Source organism: Mobula hypostoma, chromosome X1, assembly GCF_963921235.1.
Source record: "Mobula hypostoma chromosome X1, sMobHyp1.1, whole genome shotgun sequence".
In the NCBI taxonomy this organism is placed as follows: Eukaryota; Metazoa; Chordata; class Chondrichthyes; order Myliobatiformes; family Myliobatidae; genus Mobula; species Mobula hypostoma.
In genome coordinates this window covers 48,383,591-48,403,267 of record NC_086128.1, presented here as the reverse complement: position 1 = coordinate 48,403,267, position 19,677 = coordinate 48,383,591, and the positions used below count along the sequence as shown (strand labels likewise).

Here is a 19,677-nt window from a genome sequence, read left to right as displayed (position 1 = left end):
GCCTTCCCTCCATACCCCCTGATCCCTGTAGCCACAAGGGCCATATCTAACTTCCTTTTAAACATAGCTAATGAACTGGCCTCAACAGTTTGCTGTGGCAGAGAATTCCACAGATTCACCACTCTCTGTGTGAAGAAGTTTTTCCTAACCTCGGTCCTAAAAGGCTTCCCCTCTATCCTCAAACTGTGACCCCTCGTTCTAGACCTCCCCAACATCGGGAACAATCTTCCCGCATCTAGCCTGTCCAATCCCTTTAGGATCTTATACGTTTCAATCAGATCCCCCCTCAATCTTCTAAATTCCAACGAGTACAAGCCCAGTTCATATTACATAACGTGGAGGGATAAGAAAACTGTGCAGGCATAAGGAAGTAGTATAGTTGGTCATTTGAATACAAATGTTTTTGGTTTGGCACAACGTTGTGAACCTAAGGGCCTGTTCCTGTTCTATGTTGTATGATCCAGGGAGATATTAGTACTATGAGAAGACCCCATCTGTAGAGTGTTTTTCAGACTCGAGATCCAATCTTGAACCCTGAGGAGCAATAGCTCTGTAGAATGAAGTGTTAAAAGGTTCTCACCACTGAGATAAATGATATGGGTTTGGACTACTTTCCTTGTAGACTTCAAAGCCATTCTCAATTTTACTAGCCTCAAGATTATTCCAGGTAGCTGTTAATCTGTCATCTATCATAGTTCACTGTTCACTACATTCGAGAGACACCCAAACTCTTTACTCAAGGAAAACAGATATTATATGCAACACACACAATGTGCTGGAGGAACTCAGCAGTCTGGGCAGTATCTGTGGAGAGAAATAAACATTTGACATTTTAGGCCAAGACTATTCATCAGGACTGATATGGTATGATTCAACTTTAGTGAGGAAATGCTTTTGCACGCAGAGAATTTGCCAGCATTGCAGCAACCTCAAAGTGCTACTGACTACATTGTCTTAGAGAGACATTGTCTCAGAGAGTCATAGAGTCATACAGCACAGAAACAAGCCCCTCGGCTCAATTGGTTCATGCTGGTCAAGATTCCTATCTAAATAGTTCCAATTACCTATATTTGGACGATATCCTTCTAAACCTTTCCTATCTATGTACCCCTGTACAAGTATCCTTTCAATGTTGTTAATGTATTTGCCTCAACTTCTTTCTCTGGTAGCTCATTCATATACTAACCACCCACTTGGTGAAAAAGTTGCCCCTCAGGTCCCTGTTAAACTTTTCCCCTTTCTCCTTAAACCATGGCCTCTATGCCCTCTAGTTATAGATTTCCCAATCTGGGGAAAATGACTGCACGACGATGCCCTTCATGAATTTATACATATCTATAAGATCACCTCTCATTCTCCTTTGATCCACTGAAAAATAAGTCACAATCAGCAACATCCTCATAAATCTCCTTTGCATTCTTTCCATCTCAGTGGCATCTTTCTTATATCAGGATGGCCAAACTTAACACAATATTTCAAACATAATGTTACCAACATGACTTCTCCTCCAAGGCATTCCTCTCAAAAACCCTGAGCTTTTCATCAGTATCTGTACCCTCAATATTTAAAAAGTTGTTATTGCCACAAGAATTTTCTCATGCTCAATACTAGGTTACCTAGAAGATCACATAATTGCTTCATTCTTAGGGCATCTACTCTGCCAATTATCTTTGCTGATCAGTGCTGCCCTAAAATAGATTCTAGAAGACAGAAGCTGCTCATTGATATTGCTTTGTGTTCATTTTCACCACTGCAGCTACAAAGAGAGCCGTATACTGCCAGGATAGTAGCAGAGAAGGTCATCTTCCTTCCTGGTCAAGAATGCAGTCCAGTTTATACCCAAGAGTTATGGTAGTTCTCTTCTGCAGGCTTCTTTATAACCTTCCCAACAGAACAACTCATTTCATGCCTGAGGAAGAGCTGCCAGGAGAACAGGTGCCAGAGTGCTACAAATTCCAAGGTGAAGATGAGAAAGAGCAGGAGAAAATGACAGCTTCATGAGGAGATGAGACTTTCTGTTACCACATAGACTAGATGATATTGTTCAGTTAATGTGAGAGGTAATGTGTGGTTTGAGCTGTCATATGTTCCCTTCTAGAGAGACAATTTCCACGAACAATGAAATGTCAAACAAAGTATAAACTTCTCCACATTCCCTCTCTATACACCTTCACAACACAGTGATATTCACCCTAAAGTCAACATCTTCCCTCACATGTAGGAACATCTGCACAGCTTATATCATGTCAATTAATAACTCGTCTTGTTACTCAAATTACTTTTCATTATAACCATATAACCATATAACAATTACAGCACGGAAACAGGCCATCTTGGCCCTTCTAGTCCATGCTGAACTCTTACTCTCACCTAGTCTCACCGACCTGCACTCAGCCCACAACCCTCCATTCCTTTCCTGACCATATAGCTATCCAATTTAACTTTAAGTGATATTTCATTTATACTTGATGTTACTGTGAAATATAATTACCATACTAATCAATGCAGTTGGGTGTATTGGATAGTACAATACTAATTACAGAGAGAGAATAAAGGGTCCAAGCCAATGAAGTCCATCTTTCTAGGAAATGCAAGGACTCTCAAAGAACTTATTTTGTGTTACAAAATCTAATTGGAGCCACAGAACTAATTGAATAGTCCAAGGTACACTGTGATAGATATTCACTCCTATCTAAGCTTGATTTCTCAATAGCAGCTGCCATTTGAAAGGTCACAAACAACTGTAAGAAAATATTCAATAATTTTTCTTTGTATAACTTGAAGTTGAAAGAGAACTCTTTATAGAAAGCTTTGTAAAAAAGGTTCAGAATTTGAAGACTCTGTATGTAAAGAGTCACTGCTCCTGCTTTATTATTGCTCAAGAGTAGAGTATAAGACAATGGGTTGTTTAATTTTGGTTGTTTCAAACAGACAATCTGACTCTTAAGTTGATTAGTTCAAGGTAGCTTGCAGAACCAGATGGATAATAACTGATAGGTTTATAGTTGGAAGAGTTTTATGTACTCAGAAGTTAGCTTTACAACATTAATGGTAGCTAGCTAAGTTCTATGTCTCCAAAAATACTTTTAGACCATTTGTGTTAAAAGGATCTCTAAGAAAATATCACATGCTTGTGAAGTCACTCAAGTGGGAGAAAAGGGGTATAAATGCAGAGAGCATTTCAAGTTTATTAGGAATATAAGGAACATCAAGTAACATAGATGAACTAGAATCCATTCCTCCAGCTTTCGTTTCTTCAACAAACATCTTGTTTGTCTGCATCTTTGGTATGTCTTTTTAGTTTATAGGATTTGTACCCGTGATTTGGAAAAATCTTTGGCCTTTATGCTTTAGGCTTAATCATTTATGTTTGAGAAATGCTTTGTGCATTGTGCTTTAGAAATAGTTTGTAATTTCGATCTATTTAAGATAGAAATCCTTTGTGAGTTTTAAGTGTGTTTAAGAATGTGTGGTGTAAATGTGTATTACTGTCAATAAATGAATTGTGTTTTTAAACTAGCTGGAAGTATCTTCTCCTTGGCAAGGAGAGGGGACCACCACACAATTAGTGAGTTTTGGCAGCTAAATTTGCCAAGGAGAATAAACAGGGAAGTGAACTACTCTTTGAAGATTAGATAGTTAGAGTATAATCTCCCTTTAGTGACAGTATTTGTGACTATTTATGTCTGATAGGGCTTAAGGTCTTTGAGTTTAGAACTTTGCGGTCAGCAAACCCAATACCATCACAGATGGTGCCTAACATAATCACATAGTACCAAAACTACTATTATAGAAAAAATTATTACTGAGCAGGAGTCCAACTCAGAGAGCTCTCGATAAGTGCTATAGCACCCCACTTAGAACTATAAAATGGTCGACATCCTGGTTTCCAGCAGTGGCATAGACAAATGTTGGTCAACATTATGATTGTGTAAAGAGGATGGCAGAAATATGGGATAATACTCTGACTGCTCCCCAAATAGAAAATGATGAAAATTTTATTCTTCAAGTCAGAGACTGGAATGGTGAAGGGACAGAACATAGAGCAGGATATTCAAAGTTCATAAAAATCTTACAATCAACCCAAAATCCATTGAATTATGCTAGAGCTTTCATACCTCAATTGTCAAAAACATTATATGACAGAAGTAAACCAGAGGAATGCAAAGCCTTTTGGTTTTACGCCAGAAGATTAAGCAGCACTAGAGAAATTGATGAATGCAGTTTAACAAGCTGTAGACATTTGGACAGGGAACATAACAAAATCTTGTTCTGTGAATTTATGTTTCTCTAAAAAGTACTGTAGCATCTGCTATAATGAGGGAGAAGAAATACAAGTCCCCATACACTATGCCTCATATAATTTCACCCCAAACGAACAGACAAAATCAGATGAGCAAGACGCCTTTTTCTTTCATAAGTTTCATTTGCAGACTCATACTAAGCTCCTGACTGGCTTAATGTTCTAGTTAAAACAATAGGTAAGACCATTCCAGCTCTTGCACATTTAGCTTCCACAGCTGCGAATAGAGTTTCCAGGTGGAATGGCACTACTTTAAATTGGGCGACAAATTATTTTTTGGAGTTTTCTAATGGACAATAACCCTATCTATTGGATTTAATGCTTTTGTTATGCTCACTGCTGAGACATTGAAGTTTGCAAGGATTGAAATTTGGTGACCTCTACTTTTTGTATAACAGCTCCACTCCGAAGACTTTGTTCACTCCCATCCCTGATCTGTACTACGATGGGTTATCTCTTGTATGACTGCTCTGCTATCCTTTACCTTGTACTCGCCTTTTTACCTATTCTTCTGATTCGTCCTTAACCCTGGAAGAGTGAAGAGCAGGGACTGTGCTGATTGTGTTTTCCTAGTCCTGATTACCACCATTGCATCTTTCTCGCCTCATCTTGAGGGGAATTGGGATGTGTCCGTTGTGAATAATTGGTTTAATTACACAATCCCACAGAAAGATGAGTCAACAAACATTATTTTTGTTGACATTAGTTTTTAAAACCTTACTAATGGAAACCAAGAAGGTCATTAAGAGGAAAAAAGATTAACTATGAAAGGAAGCTAGCAAATAATATCAAAGAGGATACTAAAAGCTTTTTCAAGTATATAAAGAGTAAAAGACAGGTGAGAGTAGATATAGGACCGATAGAAAATGATGCTGCAGAAATTGTAATGGGAGATAAGGAGATGGCAGAGGAACTGAACGAGTATTTTGCATCAGTCTTCACTGAGGAAGACATCAGCAGTATACCAGACACTCAAGGTGGCAGGGAAGAGAAGTGCGCGCAGTCACAATTACGACAGAGAAAGTACTCAGGAAGCTGAATAGTCTAAAGGTAGATAAATCTCCCGGACCAGATAGAATTCACCTCTGTGTTCTGAAGGAAGTAGCTGTGGAGACTGCGGAGGCATTAGGGATGATCTTTCAAAAGTCAATAGGTTCTGGCATGGTTCCGGAGGACTGGAAGATTGCAAATGTCACTCCGCTATTTAAGAAGGGGGCAAGGAAGCAAAAAGGAAATTATAGACCTGTTAGCTTGACGTCGGTGGTTGGGAAGTTGTTGGAGTCAATTGTCAAGGATGAGGTTACAGAGTATCTGGAGGCATAGGACAAGATAGGCAGAACTCAACATGGATTCCTTAAAGGAAAATCCTGCCTGACAAACCTATTACAATTTTTTGAGGAAATTACCAGTAGGCTAGACAAGGGAGATGCAGTGGATGTTGTATATTTGGATTTTCAGAAGGCCTTTGACAAGGTGCCACACATGAGGCTGCTTAACAAGATAAGAGCCCATGGAATTACAGGAAAGTTACATACGTGGATAGAGCGTTGGCTGATTGGCAGGAAACAGAGAATGGGAATAAAGGGATCCTATTCTGGTTGGCTGCCAGTTACCAGTGGTGTTCCTAGGGGTCCGTGTTGGGGCCACTCTTTTTTACATTGTACATCAACGATTTGGATTATGGAGTAGATGGCTTTGCGGCTAAGTTTGCTGATGATACGAAGATAGGTGGAGGGGCCGGTAGCGATGAGGAAACGTAGAGTCTGCAGAGAGACTTGGATAGATTGGAAGAATGGGCAGAGAAGTGGCAAATGAAGTACAATGATGGAAAGTGTACGGTTATGCACTTTGGCAGAAAAAATAAACAGGAAGACTATTATTTAAATGGGGAAAGAATTCAAAGTTCGGAGATGCAACGGGACTTGGGAGTCCTCGTACAGGATACCCTTAAAGTTAACCTCCAGGTTGAGTTAGAGGTGAAGAAGGCGAATGCAATGTTGGCATTCATTTCTAGAGGAATAGAGTATAGGAGCAGGGATGTGATGTTGAGGCTCTATAAGGCGCTGGTGAGACCTCACTTAGAGTACTGTGGGCAGTTTTGGTCTCCTTATTTAAGAAAGGATGTGCTAACGTTGGAGAGGGTACAGAGAAGATTCACTGGAATGATTCCGGGAATGAGAGGGTTGACATATGAGGAACATTTGTCCGCTCTTGGACTGTATTCCTTGGAGTTTAGAAGAATGAGGGGAAACCTCATAGAAACATTTCAAACGTTGAAAGGCATAGACAGAGCGGATGTAGCAAAGTTGTTTCCCATGATGGGAGAGTCCAGTACGAGAGGGTATGACTTCAGGATTGAAGGGCACCCATTCAGAACAGAAATGCGAAGAAATTTTTTTAGTCAGAGGGTGGTGAATCTATGGAATTTGTTGCCACGGGCAGCAGTGGAGGCCAAGTCATTGGGTGTATTTAAGGCAGAGATTGACAGGTATCTGAGTAGCCAGGGCATCAAAGGTTATGGTGAGAATGGATCAGCTCATGATAAAATGGCGGAGCAGACTCGATGGGCTGAATGGCCGACTTCTGCTCCTTTGTCTTATGATCTTATGGTCTTATGAAGGCCAATGTGCCAAAAGCTTTCTTTAAAGCCTTATCTACCTATGATACAACTTTCACTGAATTACAGTATGCCCTGTATTCCCCGATCACTTTTTTCTACAACAGTCCTCAGTGCCCTACTGTTCATTGTGTAAGACTGACCGTGGTTTGTCCTACTGTAGTGTAATACCTCACACTTGTCTGCATTAAATTCCATCAGCCATTTTTCAGCCATTTTTCCACCTGGTCCAGAACCTGCTGTAAGTTCCTCGCTCTCCACTGCACCCCCAGTCTTGGTGTTATCCCCAAATTTGCTGATTCAGTTAACCACATTATCATTCAGATGGTTGATATAGGTGACAAACAACAAAGGACCCAGCACCGATCCCTGCGGTACTCCACTAGTCACAGACCTCCAGTCAGAGAGGCAACTATCTGCTACCACTCTCTGGCTTCTCCCACAAAGTTAATGTCTAATCCAATTTAATACCTCATCATGAATGTTGAACGACCGAACTTTCTGGACTAACCTCCCATGTGGGACCTTGTCTATTGCCTTGCTAAAGTTCACGTAGACAAAATCCACTGCCTTGCCTGCATCAACTTTCCTGGTAACTTCCTCGAAAAGCTCTATAAGATTGGTTAGACAAGACCTACCATGCAAGAAGCCATACTGACTATCCTTAATCAGTCCCTGTCTATCCTAATGCTCTTGTATCTGGTCCCTTGGAATACTTTCCAATAATTTTCCCACTACTGATGTCAGGCTCATCGGTCTATAATTTCCTAGTTTATTTTTTAGAGCCTTTCTTAAACAGTGGAACAACAATGGCAATCCTCCAATCTTCACCTGTTTCTAAGGATGATATAAATATCTCTGTCAGGACCTTTGCAATTTCTGCTCTTTTCTCCCACAGGAATCGAGAGGACACTTTGCCAGGCCTTAGGGATTTATTCACTTTAATTTGCCTCAGGACAGCAAACGCCTCCACATCTGTAATCTGTATCAGGGTCATGACCTCATTGCTGCTTTGCCTTACTTCTATAGATTCTGTGTCTGTCTCGCAAGTAAATACATATGCAAAAAATTCATTCAAGATCTCCCCCATCTACTTTAACTCCACACATGGATCACTATTCTGATCTTTCAGAGGACCAATTTTGTCCCTTGCAATCCTTTTGGTCTTAACATATCTGTAGAATCCTTTAGGTCTCTCCTTCACCTTGTCTGCTAGGGGAACCTTCTTTTAGCCCTCCTGATTTCTTTCTTAAGTGTTCTCTTGCATTTCTTATACTCCATAAGTACCTCATTTGTTCCTACCTGTCTATACCAGCTATGCACCTCCATATTTTCCTTAATATCTCTTGAAAACCAAGGTTCCGTAATCCTGTTTTTTCTTTACCTTTTATTCTGACTGACAGGCACATTCAATTTTGAAGACCTCTCACTTACCAAGTACACCTTTTCCAGAAAACAGTCTGTCCCAACCCACACTTGCCAGACCCTTCCTGATACTATCAAAATAGGCCTTTCTCCAATTTAGAATCTCAACCCATGGACCAGACCTATCCTTTTCCATATTTACTTTGAAACTAATAGCATTGTGATCACTAGATACAAAGTATACCCCTACACAAACTTCTGTGACCTGCCCTGTCTCATTCCCTAATAGCAGATCCAGTATCGCACACTCTCTCACTGGGACTTCAATCTACTGATTAAGGAAACTTTACTGAACACATTTGATAAACTCTATCCTATCTAGTCCGTTTACAGTATGGGAGTCCAGTTTACATGTGGGAAGTTAAAATCATCTACAATAGCCGTATATTTCTTATTCCTCAGTTCCACTAGACTCTCCTGACTGAGCACTACCGTGACATTTTCCTGACTAGTAATGCCACCCCTCCCCCTTTAATCTTTCCCGCTCTGTCACATCTAAAAAACGGAACCCCAGAATATTGAGCTGCCAGTCCTGCATCTCTGACAATTAAGTCTCACTAATGGCTACAATGTCATAATTCCAAGTGTTTATTAATGCCCTGAGCTCATCTGCCTTTTCTACAATACTTGCTTTGAAATATACACAGCTTAGAACAAACTCTTGTTCAACCATTTGATTCTTGACTTTGTCTGATGTCTTACCAACATCTGCTTTCACAACCTCTCCATTAACTACTTTGGCACTCTAGTTCCCATCGTCCTGCAACTCGAGTTTAAGCTCCTTTGTGCAGCATAAACAAACCTTCCTGCTAGGATATTAGTCCCCAAACTGTCCCTTCTATACAGGTCTTACCTTCCCTGGAAGAGAGCCCAATGATCCAAAAATCTCCCTCTCTCCTACACCAACTCCTTAGCCACATATTAACCAGTATATTCTTTCTGGTTCTGGCCTCACTAGCTTGTGGCACGGGTAGCAATCCTGAGTGCACAACTCTGGAAGTCCTGCCTTTTAACTTAGCACCTAACTCCCTGAACTCCCTTTGCAGAACCTCATCACTCTTCCTACCTATATCATTGATACCGACATGGACCACAACCTCAGGCTGGTCTCCTTTCCACTTAAGAATGCTGAGGACTTGATCTGAGATATCCCAGACCCTGTCACCCGGGAGGCAACATATCATCTGGGAATCTCGTTTTTGTCCACAGAACCTCCCTTCTGTTCCTCTAATGAACAAATCCCCTATCACTACAGCTAGCCTCTTTTTCCCCCTTCCCTTCTGAGTCACAGAGCCGGACTCAATGCCACAGACCCTATAACTTTCCTCTGCTAGGTCATCTGTTGGAACGTTTATTAAGTTCAATGCAGCTAAATAGGTCTGCTGGACTTGTAGTCACCCAGAAATAATGAACACATTCACATGCACAAGAATTTATAGGTCAATATAATTGATAGATGGACAAGCCCACGAAATCGACCAATCCTGTGATGTCACATGACAGACCAATATATAGTCACACAGTTGTTAGAACCTCTCTCCACCCGTATGTTTTTAGGCAAAAGCACTTTGATAATATTCCTCAACACCAGCTGCTGGAAATCTAAAGCAACACACACAAAATGCTGGAGAAACTCAGCAGGTCAGGCAACACCTATGGAAAAGAGTAAACATTGATGGTTTAGTCTTTTCCATAGATGCTGTCTGACCTGCTGATTTCCCCAGCATTCTGGTAATATTCCACTGTGTTTCCAGTCCGTTCCCATCGGTGCAATCCAACAACCCCAGGATCAAATGTTGGTCCGGATTCAGTGTTTTCAACTGGGGATTCTGCGGGGTTAACCCGTCGTACACTAGCTTGTTCTGAAATGAGGGATTCACTTGGCCATCTCCTGATGTGGTCTAGATGTCAGCGGCATACACTACCATCAAGTGCTGAAGTAACTTGTTGCTCCTCTTTCAGCACTACATCTCCTTTCATGTACCTTTGGCTCTCAGGGTTCGGGCAAACATAAAATGTATCTCCCACCTCAGAGTTCCAATGTTCTGTATTTGAATTGTACAGCACTTTCATTGTCTGTTGTCTGTTTCTTACTCGGTCTTCCAGTTCTGGGCACAACAAATCAAATTGGGAATGCAACCTGTGGCCCATCAGATGGAGAGAAACGTGTGGCAGTTTGTGGGAAATGTGTGGAAGTCAGCTTAAGGCATCTGTGGTGTAATTGTTTCTACCGGGAACATAAAATATCGTGTACTGATGAGCAGACAGGTATAAGCCCATCCTTGCATCCTCGATGATGTCAACTGTGGCGCAGCCTTACTCTCACCAAGCAATCCCACCAATGGCTTGTGGTCCATATGAATCTCGAAACGTTGGCCATGCAGGTAATGGCGAAAACTTATGACCCCAAAAACAACTGCTAATACTTCTTTGTCCAACTGTGCATAGTCTTGTTCGGCTGGGTTAAGGGTGCATGATGCAAAAGCAACATGCTGTTCATCATTGTCTGTATCCTTCTGGTTTAGCACCACACCAACACCACAGTACAAAACTATTGGCACCCTGAGTCTGACGTGTATTTATGTTTGGTATTGAGTCAGCATTTGTTTGGCTCTCTGAAAAACAAATCTCTCTGCCCTTTCCCAACATCACCTCATACCCTTCTTCAGATCAACAGATTGTCAAGTGGGGCAAGAAGCGTGGCTGTGTGGGGCAAAAATCTGGCATAATGATTGAACATGCCCAAAAATAAGTGAAGTTCATGGATATTCCTTGGTGCTGGGGCTTCAAGAATGGGGTAAAGCTTTTCTTTGATTGGAGGTATACCTTTGGAATCCAAGCAAAATCCCAGGTATTCTACATGATCTGTCAGAAGGATGCGTTTCTCACGATTTAGTCACAGACCAAGTTGCATCAGTTGGGAGAGGATTTTATCAAGATTATTCAGGTGTTCTTCTAGGGTCGATCCAGTAATCAGAATATCATGTAAGTTAACTATTGTATTGGGCTTTACTTTATACTTTATACTTTATTGTCGCCAAACAATTGATACTAGAACATACAATCATCACAGCAATATTTGATTCTACGCTTCGTGCTCCCTGGATTACAAATCAATAGTAAATATTAAAAATTTAAATTATAAATCATAAATAGAAAATAGAAAAATGGAAAGTAAGGCAGTACAAAAAAACCGAGAGGCAGATCCGGATATTTGGAGAGTACGGCCCAGATCCGGGTCAGGATCCGTTCAGCAGTCTTATCACAGTTGGAAAGAAGCTGTTTCCAAATCTGGCCGTACGAGTCTTCAAGCTCCTGAGCCTTCTCCCGGAGGGAAGAGGGAGGAAAAGTGTGTTGGCTGGGTTGGTCGTGTCCTTGATTATCCTGGCAGCACTGCTCCGACAGCGTGCAGTGTAAAGTGAGTCCACAGACGGAAGATTGGTTTGTGTGATGTGCTGGGCTATGTTCACAATCTTCTGCAGCTTCTTCCGGTCTTGGACAGGACAACTTCCATACTGGGTTGTGATGCACCCAAGAAGAATGCTTTCTACGGTGCATCTATAAAAATTAGTGAGGGTTTTAGCGGACAGGCCAAATTTCTTTAGCTTTCTCAGGAAGTAAAGGCGCTGGTGGGCCTTCTTGGCAGTGGACTCTGCTGGGTTGGACCAAGTCAGGTTATTTGTGATATTGACCCCTAGTAACTTAAAGCTTTTAACCAGTTCCACTTGCGCACCACAGACGTAAATGAGGTCATGTGGTCCGCTACTCCTTCTGAAGCCAACAACCAATTCCTTCCTCTTACTGACGTTGAGGGATAGGTTATTGTCTTTGCACCATGCCACCAGGTTCTTAATTTCCTCTCTGTACTCAAACTCATCATTACCCAAGATACGGCCTACAATTGTTGTGTCATCAGCAAACTTATATATTGAGTTATGCAGGATTCGATGTTATGCTGGAATATTGCAGGAGATGAATTTATGCTAAACAGGAGCCTAATATACTGGAACAAGCCTTTGTGGGTTGCAACAATAGTGAAGCTCCAAGACTGTTGTTCTAGCTCAAGCTGTTAGCATGCATGTGTGAGGTCAAGTTTAGAGAACTTCAGCCTCCTAGTGTTGCATAGGTGTCTTCTATCTTTGGAATTGGGTATGTCTCTGTGGGTAAGCATGAAATTACTGTGACCTTATAATCTCCACATTACTCTTAACTACTGGCACAATAGGAGTTGCCCATTGGAAAATCTCACAGGTTCAATGATCCCATTTTCTCGTAATCGCATGAGCTCCGACTCAACTTTGGGAATGTAACTTGAAAAACTTTGGCTTGGCTCTGCCTGATTCTGGAAGATGTATTTTGGCACCCTTGAGCTTAACATTATCAGGATTGATGAAAAGAGGTTCATACCACTTGAGTAAGCTCCCGACCAACATGTTGGTTTTCATTTGATGCACACCTAGGATAGGCACTTGCTGTAGCCAATTGCACCTGACCAAATTCACTCCTTCTCCCTCAGTGATATGCATTGGTAGTTGGTGCGATTGATTTTCCAGTTCAAGAAAAACCTTGTCACAGCCAAGCAGCTGCAACTCTTCCTGTGTAAGTCTTCAGTCTGTAATGTGGTAATGTAAGCATCTTCAAAGAGTCATGGCTAAGCATATCTACACGTCTTTTCACTGCAGAGTGTAATAGCAGGTCCAGTGTCAAATTCAAAGGAAATGGGTCTGCTGTTTATATTTGAAACCATCTGTATAGGGGGAAACTGGCCTTAGACCATCTGAGTGCATTACAATGTCTCTGGCTCCGCAACTGCGTACTGTGCTGCTGTGGAATGTTCTAGTATGAATGGAGACCGAGATCGGCAAACCCTTGCCAAGCATCCTTTCTTTTGGCAAGTATATCAGACGGAATCTCACTGTTGACAGTCAGTAGGCTTCTGGTGAAATTCATTGCAATGGTAACATCAGAAACCCAGAGTATTAGTCCCTTTTTTTCTTAGCTAGGGAAACTTTGTTAATGTCAGTAAAATCTGCTGGAGTTGTAGGGGTTGGGGATGTCACCTCTCCTAGCACTTTGCATTGCTGCATCAAAACTGCATTCTTATCTGCCACTTCCATGCCATTTGCAGTATCAAAGGCTGACTTAAGTGCGAGCTCGGATTCTGGCAATAGGTGACATTGAATGTGAACATCACACACATCTATGGCCAGGTGATCTCATATCAAAATCACAAAATTCAGTCAGTTTTCTTAATTCGAATGTAATGATGTCACAATGGGGTGCTGGAAACAGACCCAAATGCAAGACACAGACACTGAAGTACAAGGAACAGGACTTCACTAGAGTAGGGATGTGACAGGATTCAGGCGAGGAGCAGGGACAAGAATGCAGATTTGGGCTAGGGAAAGCGGGACCAGGACTAGGAACCATGAACTAGGAAACAAGGCTTGGACTCCGAGCCCGAAACTGGACAAGGACCCAGAACCTGAGTCTTGCCTCGGGCTCGGACCCCAGAACCAGGCAAGGACATGACATGGCTTCAGGACAGGATGTGGCTGGGGTCTAGAGACCCGAGCTTGGAGACAAGACAAGGCTCGGACTCCGAGCCCGAGACCGGACAAGGACCCAGAACCTGGGTTTTGCCTCGGGCTCGGACCCCAGAACCATGCAAGGACATGACATGGCTTGAGGCTGGGGTCTTGAGTCTTGAGCTTGGCTTGGAATTCTTGAGGCTTGGGGTCTTGGGTCTTGAGCTTGGCTTGGAATTCTTGAGGCTTGGGGTCTTGGGTCTTGAGCTTGGCTGCAGGCTGGGGTCTTGGGTCTTGAGCTTGGCTGCAGGCTGGGGTCTTGAGCTTGGCTGCAGGCTGGGGTCTTGGGTCTTGAGTTTGGCTTGGGATCCTCAAGGCTTGGGTTCTTGGAGCTTGGTTTGGGATCCTCGAGGCTTAGGGTCTTGGGTCTTGAGCTTGGCTTGGGATCCTCGAGGCTTGGGGTCTTGGGTCTTGAGCTTGGCTTGGGATCCTCGAGGCTTGGGGTCTTGGGTCCTGAGCTTGGCTGCAGGCTGGGGTCCTGGGTCTTGAGCTTGGCTAGGGATCCTCAAGGCTTGGGTTCTTGGAGTGGCTTGGGATCCTTGAGGCTTGGGTTCTTGGAGCTTGAGCTTGGCTTGGGATCCTTGAGGCTTGGGTTCTTGGAGCTTGAGCTTGGCTTGGGATCCTTGAGGCTTGGGGTCTTTGTCTTGAAATGGGGAGGCTGATAACTCGGAGACTGGAGCTGAGAGACATACTGGGAACTGAACATCAACATAGAACCGGGACCTATCCTTCAACAAGCCAGGACTCATCTTTAACACAACACAAACATGAGACAGGACAGAACATAGACATAGAACCAGGACTTATCCTACCACAAGCCGGGACTCAACTTCATCTCCACACCAAGGTGGGACAGGTCTCTCCGTCAGGTAACGGCAGAATGGCCGGACTTATCTAACAGAGGCAAGGACAAGACAAGACAGGTCTCCCCGCAGGGCAACGGCAAAACGGCCTGGCTTACCCCACAGAGGCAAGGACAAGAAGAGACAAACACCAAAGAACAACAGACAGTTCCATCTCTGCTCTGGGGAAGCTCCAAGTCTCAGTTTGGCCAGCAACCTCAGCTGGCTATGGAAACAGCCAGATCCCTACCTAGCTCAGAGTGGCTGGCAGTCACTCAGCTGACCCGGGAAACATACCGCAAAGACCACTCCAAAGAGTGGCAACAAGGCTCCATGAAGCAGTGGTCCTCCAACCAGGCCTAGAGATCACAAATGGTTTCACTAGCCTTCCACCAGCAGGTTGCTCCAAGGGGGACTGAGAAGACAAACCAGCAGCTCACACTCAATCCCAAGGCTACTTATATTGCAAGCCCAAAGATGGGAATCAGGTGTCTATGATTAATTCAAACACGGGACAGCTGGAAGACCCAGAGTCCTGAGTCCACAGACCGGACCGTGAACCGGAATGCAGACTTCACGGACCGGACCATGACAAATGAGACCCAAATAATCACACAATTTCCCCTTAAGATTTTGAAGAGGGTAAATCGGGACTCACCAAACATCGGATAATGTCGTATGTTTTCAGACTGGATACACTGAGCAAGGTGCCAGCTCTTTTAGTGGGCTCAATGATGTTGTTAGCCGCAAAAAAACTGTTAATCCTCATCAACACTGTTGCAATTAAGAATGTTTATCATGTCCAGTGCAGCTGAATAGGTCTGCTTGACTTGTATTCTCCTGGAAACAACATGCAGAAAGGTCAAATGTTAATTAATAGATGGACAAGTGAGCAAAATTGACCAATCCCATTATGTCACATGACAGACCAATAAACAGTCACATGGTGGATAGTACACATCTCTCCCACCCATTGGTATCCAAAGTGGTATACCTGTTGTTGAGGAGGATGGCCACAGGGTTACTCTGCACTGGCTGTTTAACTCCTTTCCCCTTTCTGACCATGACCCAGTTTCTTGTGTCCTGCACCTTGTTTGTAACTACCTCTCCATATGTCCCATCTATCACCCGCTCAGCCTCCCGAATGATTCGGAGTTCATCCAGTTCCAGCTCCATCTCCTTAACGTGGATTGTTAGAAGCTGCAGCTGGATGCACTTCTTGCAGGAGAAGTCATCAGGGATATTGGAGATCTCCCTGCCTTTCCACATCCTGCAAAAGAAGCATTTAGTTATCCTGCCTGACATTGCAACTGTTCTATCTGAGCAAATGTAAAAAAGGAAAACAATAATCAATAAAAAAGAAGAAAAATCTACAATGTTTTGCCTTCTCTCACTCAAGCCTCTTCCTTGCTGAAGCTTCAAAGAGCTAAAAGCCTCAAATAACCTCTCCAACACTATCCACTCCAACAAAAGCCACTCTGTTTATCCCACCTTATTTATATTTATTTCTGCCAATCACTTCTGATCACTGATTGGTGGCTGCTTTGGCTCTTAAGATTTTATATAATGTTGTTTGTAAATGTGTTGTTCATTGCTAATGATGACATTATATTATCATGGTTTAAACATTTGACTTTTAAACCATCTGTCTTACTATATTTTTTGTGTTATGTTATAGAATGGTAAAAGACTTACCAGGAGGAGAAAGATAGCTATCTCTGGGGAATACTATACTCCTGATAACCTTTTTACCTATTCTGTTGTGATTTCTTCAGAAATGGAGATGTAATCCTTGAGCCTTTGATGTCTACAAAGCTTTATATTGTGACAAGTAGAACTATTTGAATGAGTTTTCTATTCACTTATTAGTTTAGTATAAGCATATATTGTGTATGTGGTACTCCTACAAAGCAACAAGGACCACTAAGCCTATTAATTTTGCTATTTGTGTTATATTTGTTACTATATGTATATTTGGTTGATAAAATCCCATGGTTTGACAGAACAGACTGGTAGCCCTTGCTCAGTTATAGTTTTCTTGGAAAACACTAAAGTTCTCAATTAGGTCCAATCCATAAAGTAAAATAGAAAGACGTGAACAATTAAAGACAGAGTTCAGAATCATGAAAATAAGAAGAAACTAATGCAGATGGGATGGTTGGTGCTAGAATGTTAAGTTACAGCATACCAATGGGTGTGTACTGCCATGGGAGGAACATGCCCAACTCTTTTGTTGCAATATTGTTTTCTGGGAGCTTAGAATGAAAGATATTGACAGAATTTTCTACAGAACTGTACTCTTCCTTATTTTTGTAAATTTTTAATTTTATGTATATTATTATATTGTGAAATCATGTAATTGATGGATATAATTTTCTATAATTAAAATGTGAGATTAATAATCTTTAGGCTCAAGAAGACAGCAATACGCTATCAGTAACATTTACAAGACTTGTTTTCAGAAAACCCAAGCAAAGTTGTGCACCACATCGAAAGCAACCCGAACATTCCTGGGAAAGAGATGAGCTATCTTCAGCTCATTGAGAGACATTGCCAGATGACCTGATGAACCAGTGGTGACAGAGACAGTGATTTGAACTTGCATCAAGGAAATGGCAAGAACTGCTTGTGGGGAAGAAGATTTTAAAGATGCACTAATATGGACTCATAATGTGGGCATTGATGTGTCATTGCCATGTATTTATGGAAAATTATAATGGTGACAATCCTTTGAGGTTTGAGAAATGGGTGCAGCTGAGGTTGAGAAAGTGAATACTTTAAAGAGAAAATCATACAGGGAACCCCCCCCCCCCAATACACACACGTTGGGAAGTACCCAGTGAGTGCTTTGAGCATCAGGGCAAAGAGAATCTTTTCCAGCACTGTTAACCTACTAGAACAATCGGAGGAGTGATTGTCTGTTCTCAAATGGGGTCTTGGCAGGAGTCTTGATCTGAAAGCTGATATTGGTAGGAAGAAGCTGGGTTAGAAATCTTTTCTTAGAAAGAGGGCGTGTGATAGATATTTGCTTATGAAGTTACTCAAGTGGGAGAAAAGGGGTATAAATGTAGAGAGCTGTTCAAGCTTATTAGGAATGGTATAAGGAACATCAAGGAACATGGAAGAACTGGAATCTATTCAGCTTTGGCTTCTTCAAGAAGCACCATGTTTGTCTGCACCTTTGGTAGATCTTTTTAGATTATAGGATTTGTACTTGTGTTTTGGAAATCCTTTATCTTTTATGCTTTATGCTTACTCATTTATATTTGAGAAATGCTTTGTGCTTTTTACTTTGGAAATGGATTGTGTTTTAGAAATGGATTGTAATTTGAAAATGTTTAAGATAGAATTCCTCTGTGAGTTTTAAATGTTTCTTTTTAAGAATGTGTAGATTTAAATGTGTATCACTGAAAATAAATGTTTTAAACTACTTTGTTAGCCGGAAGTACCTTCTCCTTGGTAGGGAGAGGGGACCTACCACTAGAATAGTGAGTATTGACAGCTAAACTCTCCACGGAGAATAAACAGGGAACTAAATTCATCTTTGAAGATTGGGTAGTTACTGTATAATCTTCCTACAGTGAGAGTACTCATGGTTATTTATATCCAATTGGGCTTAAAACCTTAATTTGAGTTTAGAACTTTGTGGTCAACAAACCCAATACCATCACAATGCAACCAGTATCCAATGATGCAGACTCATTCACACCACACAATGTTATTGCTCTCTTTTCACAAATTCTGGGTCAATAAATTACTTGATGCAGACTTGTAGAGCCTTTGTCTCACAGCTATGACCTGGGTTCAATCCTGAGTTCTGGGCTGTTTATGTGGAATTTATACATTCTGTCACTTGCCTAAGACTACATGGGTTTCCTCCAAGTGCTTCATTTTTCTCTAATGAACCATACAAAACAGTTCATGAAGGTTAATTGAGAGGGGCAGGTGTAGATTAACGGTGGAATCTGGAAGGGGAGGGAGGTAGTGGATTGGAATGTGGGTCAATAAAGTGAGATAGGGTAAGATAAGTGTAAAATGAGTGCTTGATCATTACTATGGACTCAGTGAGCTTTAAAGTTCAGAGTCCAAAGTAAAATTTAGGACTTGTTTCCTTGCTGTATCTTTCTATGAGTGGACGTTGACTCTATTAGCTGGTTTGTATATTAAAGTCTCCAAGAAGAGTCCCTTTTACAGAAAATGTCATTCAAAATCTTATAGAGCACATTAAACAGGGAGAAGATTTTTGAGAGAAGAATCAATGAATGCAGAGGTCAGACTTATTCATCAGCTGAATTACATGACAGGTACAAGAGCAGTCTTAATTATTTCACACACGCATATTGTGGAAGAGTGAGGCTCGAGTTAATTGAAAAGCATCCCTCAGAAACTAACCACAAATCACTATGAGCTTGCAACATTTGTACGGAAATGCATGCTTTCAGCTTCCTACCTAAATAAGAACCAATGGGTATGCAACAATGCAACTAGCTGCTCAGCTACTTTGTTCTACTTACCAGTGGATAGCATGTGTCCAGTAAGAAATAATCTCCAGTGCCATATATGGTTATTATTTTAGTCGCAATTGAAAGCTATTAATTCAAAGCATCAATGAAAATCTATAACCTTGTTCTTTTTAATTATACCCTGCAATGCTGTTTCTTAGCAATCAGCTTCTACTTTGGTTTGAAAGCCTAGGGGCTTCATGATAAACAGCCTACAGTGGCTGCAGCTTGGCTATTGGAAGGGTAGGAGCACCTTGTTTATCAAAGGCATGATGGACAAGATGTCCCCGTCCTTGAAGTGCTTGCTTCAAGCACAGCCAGTTGCAGGAGCTCTTGGGCTGCTGGTTGTTTGGCATAAATAAGCATTTTACCTGAAAGCAATAGTGAATAATATGTTGCT

General features: G+C 41.8%; 1 protein-coding gene across 2 annotated transcripts in view; it reads left to right on the top strand.

Annotated features, from left to right (window-relative positions):
* Positions 1-19,677, top strand: part of LOC134340607 (acid-sensing ion channel 2-like) — a 475,200-nt gene that overhangs the window by 328,231 nt on the left and 127,292 nt on the right. Inside the window, exon 2 of one of the 2 annotated variants that reach the window (XM_063038046.1) lies at positions 17,238-17,677. The exons of the other annotated variant lie outside the window; for it this stretch is intronic. Coding sequence (XP_062894116.1) covers positions 17,238-17,300 — 63 coding nt within the window. The 3' untranslated portion in view covers positions 17,301-17,677. Of the gene's footprint in view, positions 1-17,237; positions 17,678-19,677 lie in introns of those variants that run through there. 2 annotated transcript variants of the gene reach the window in all.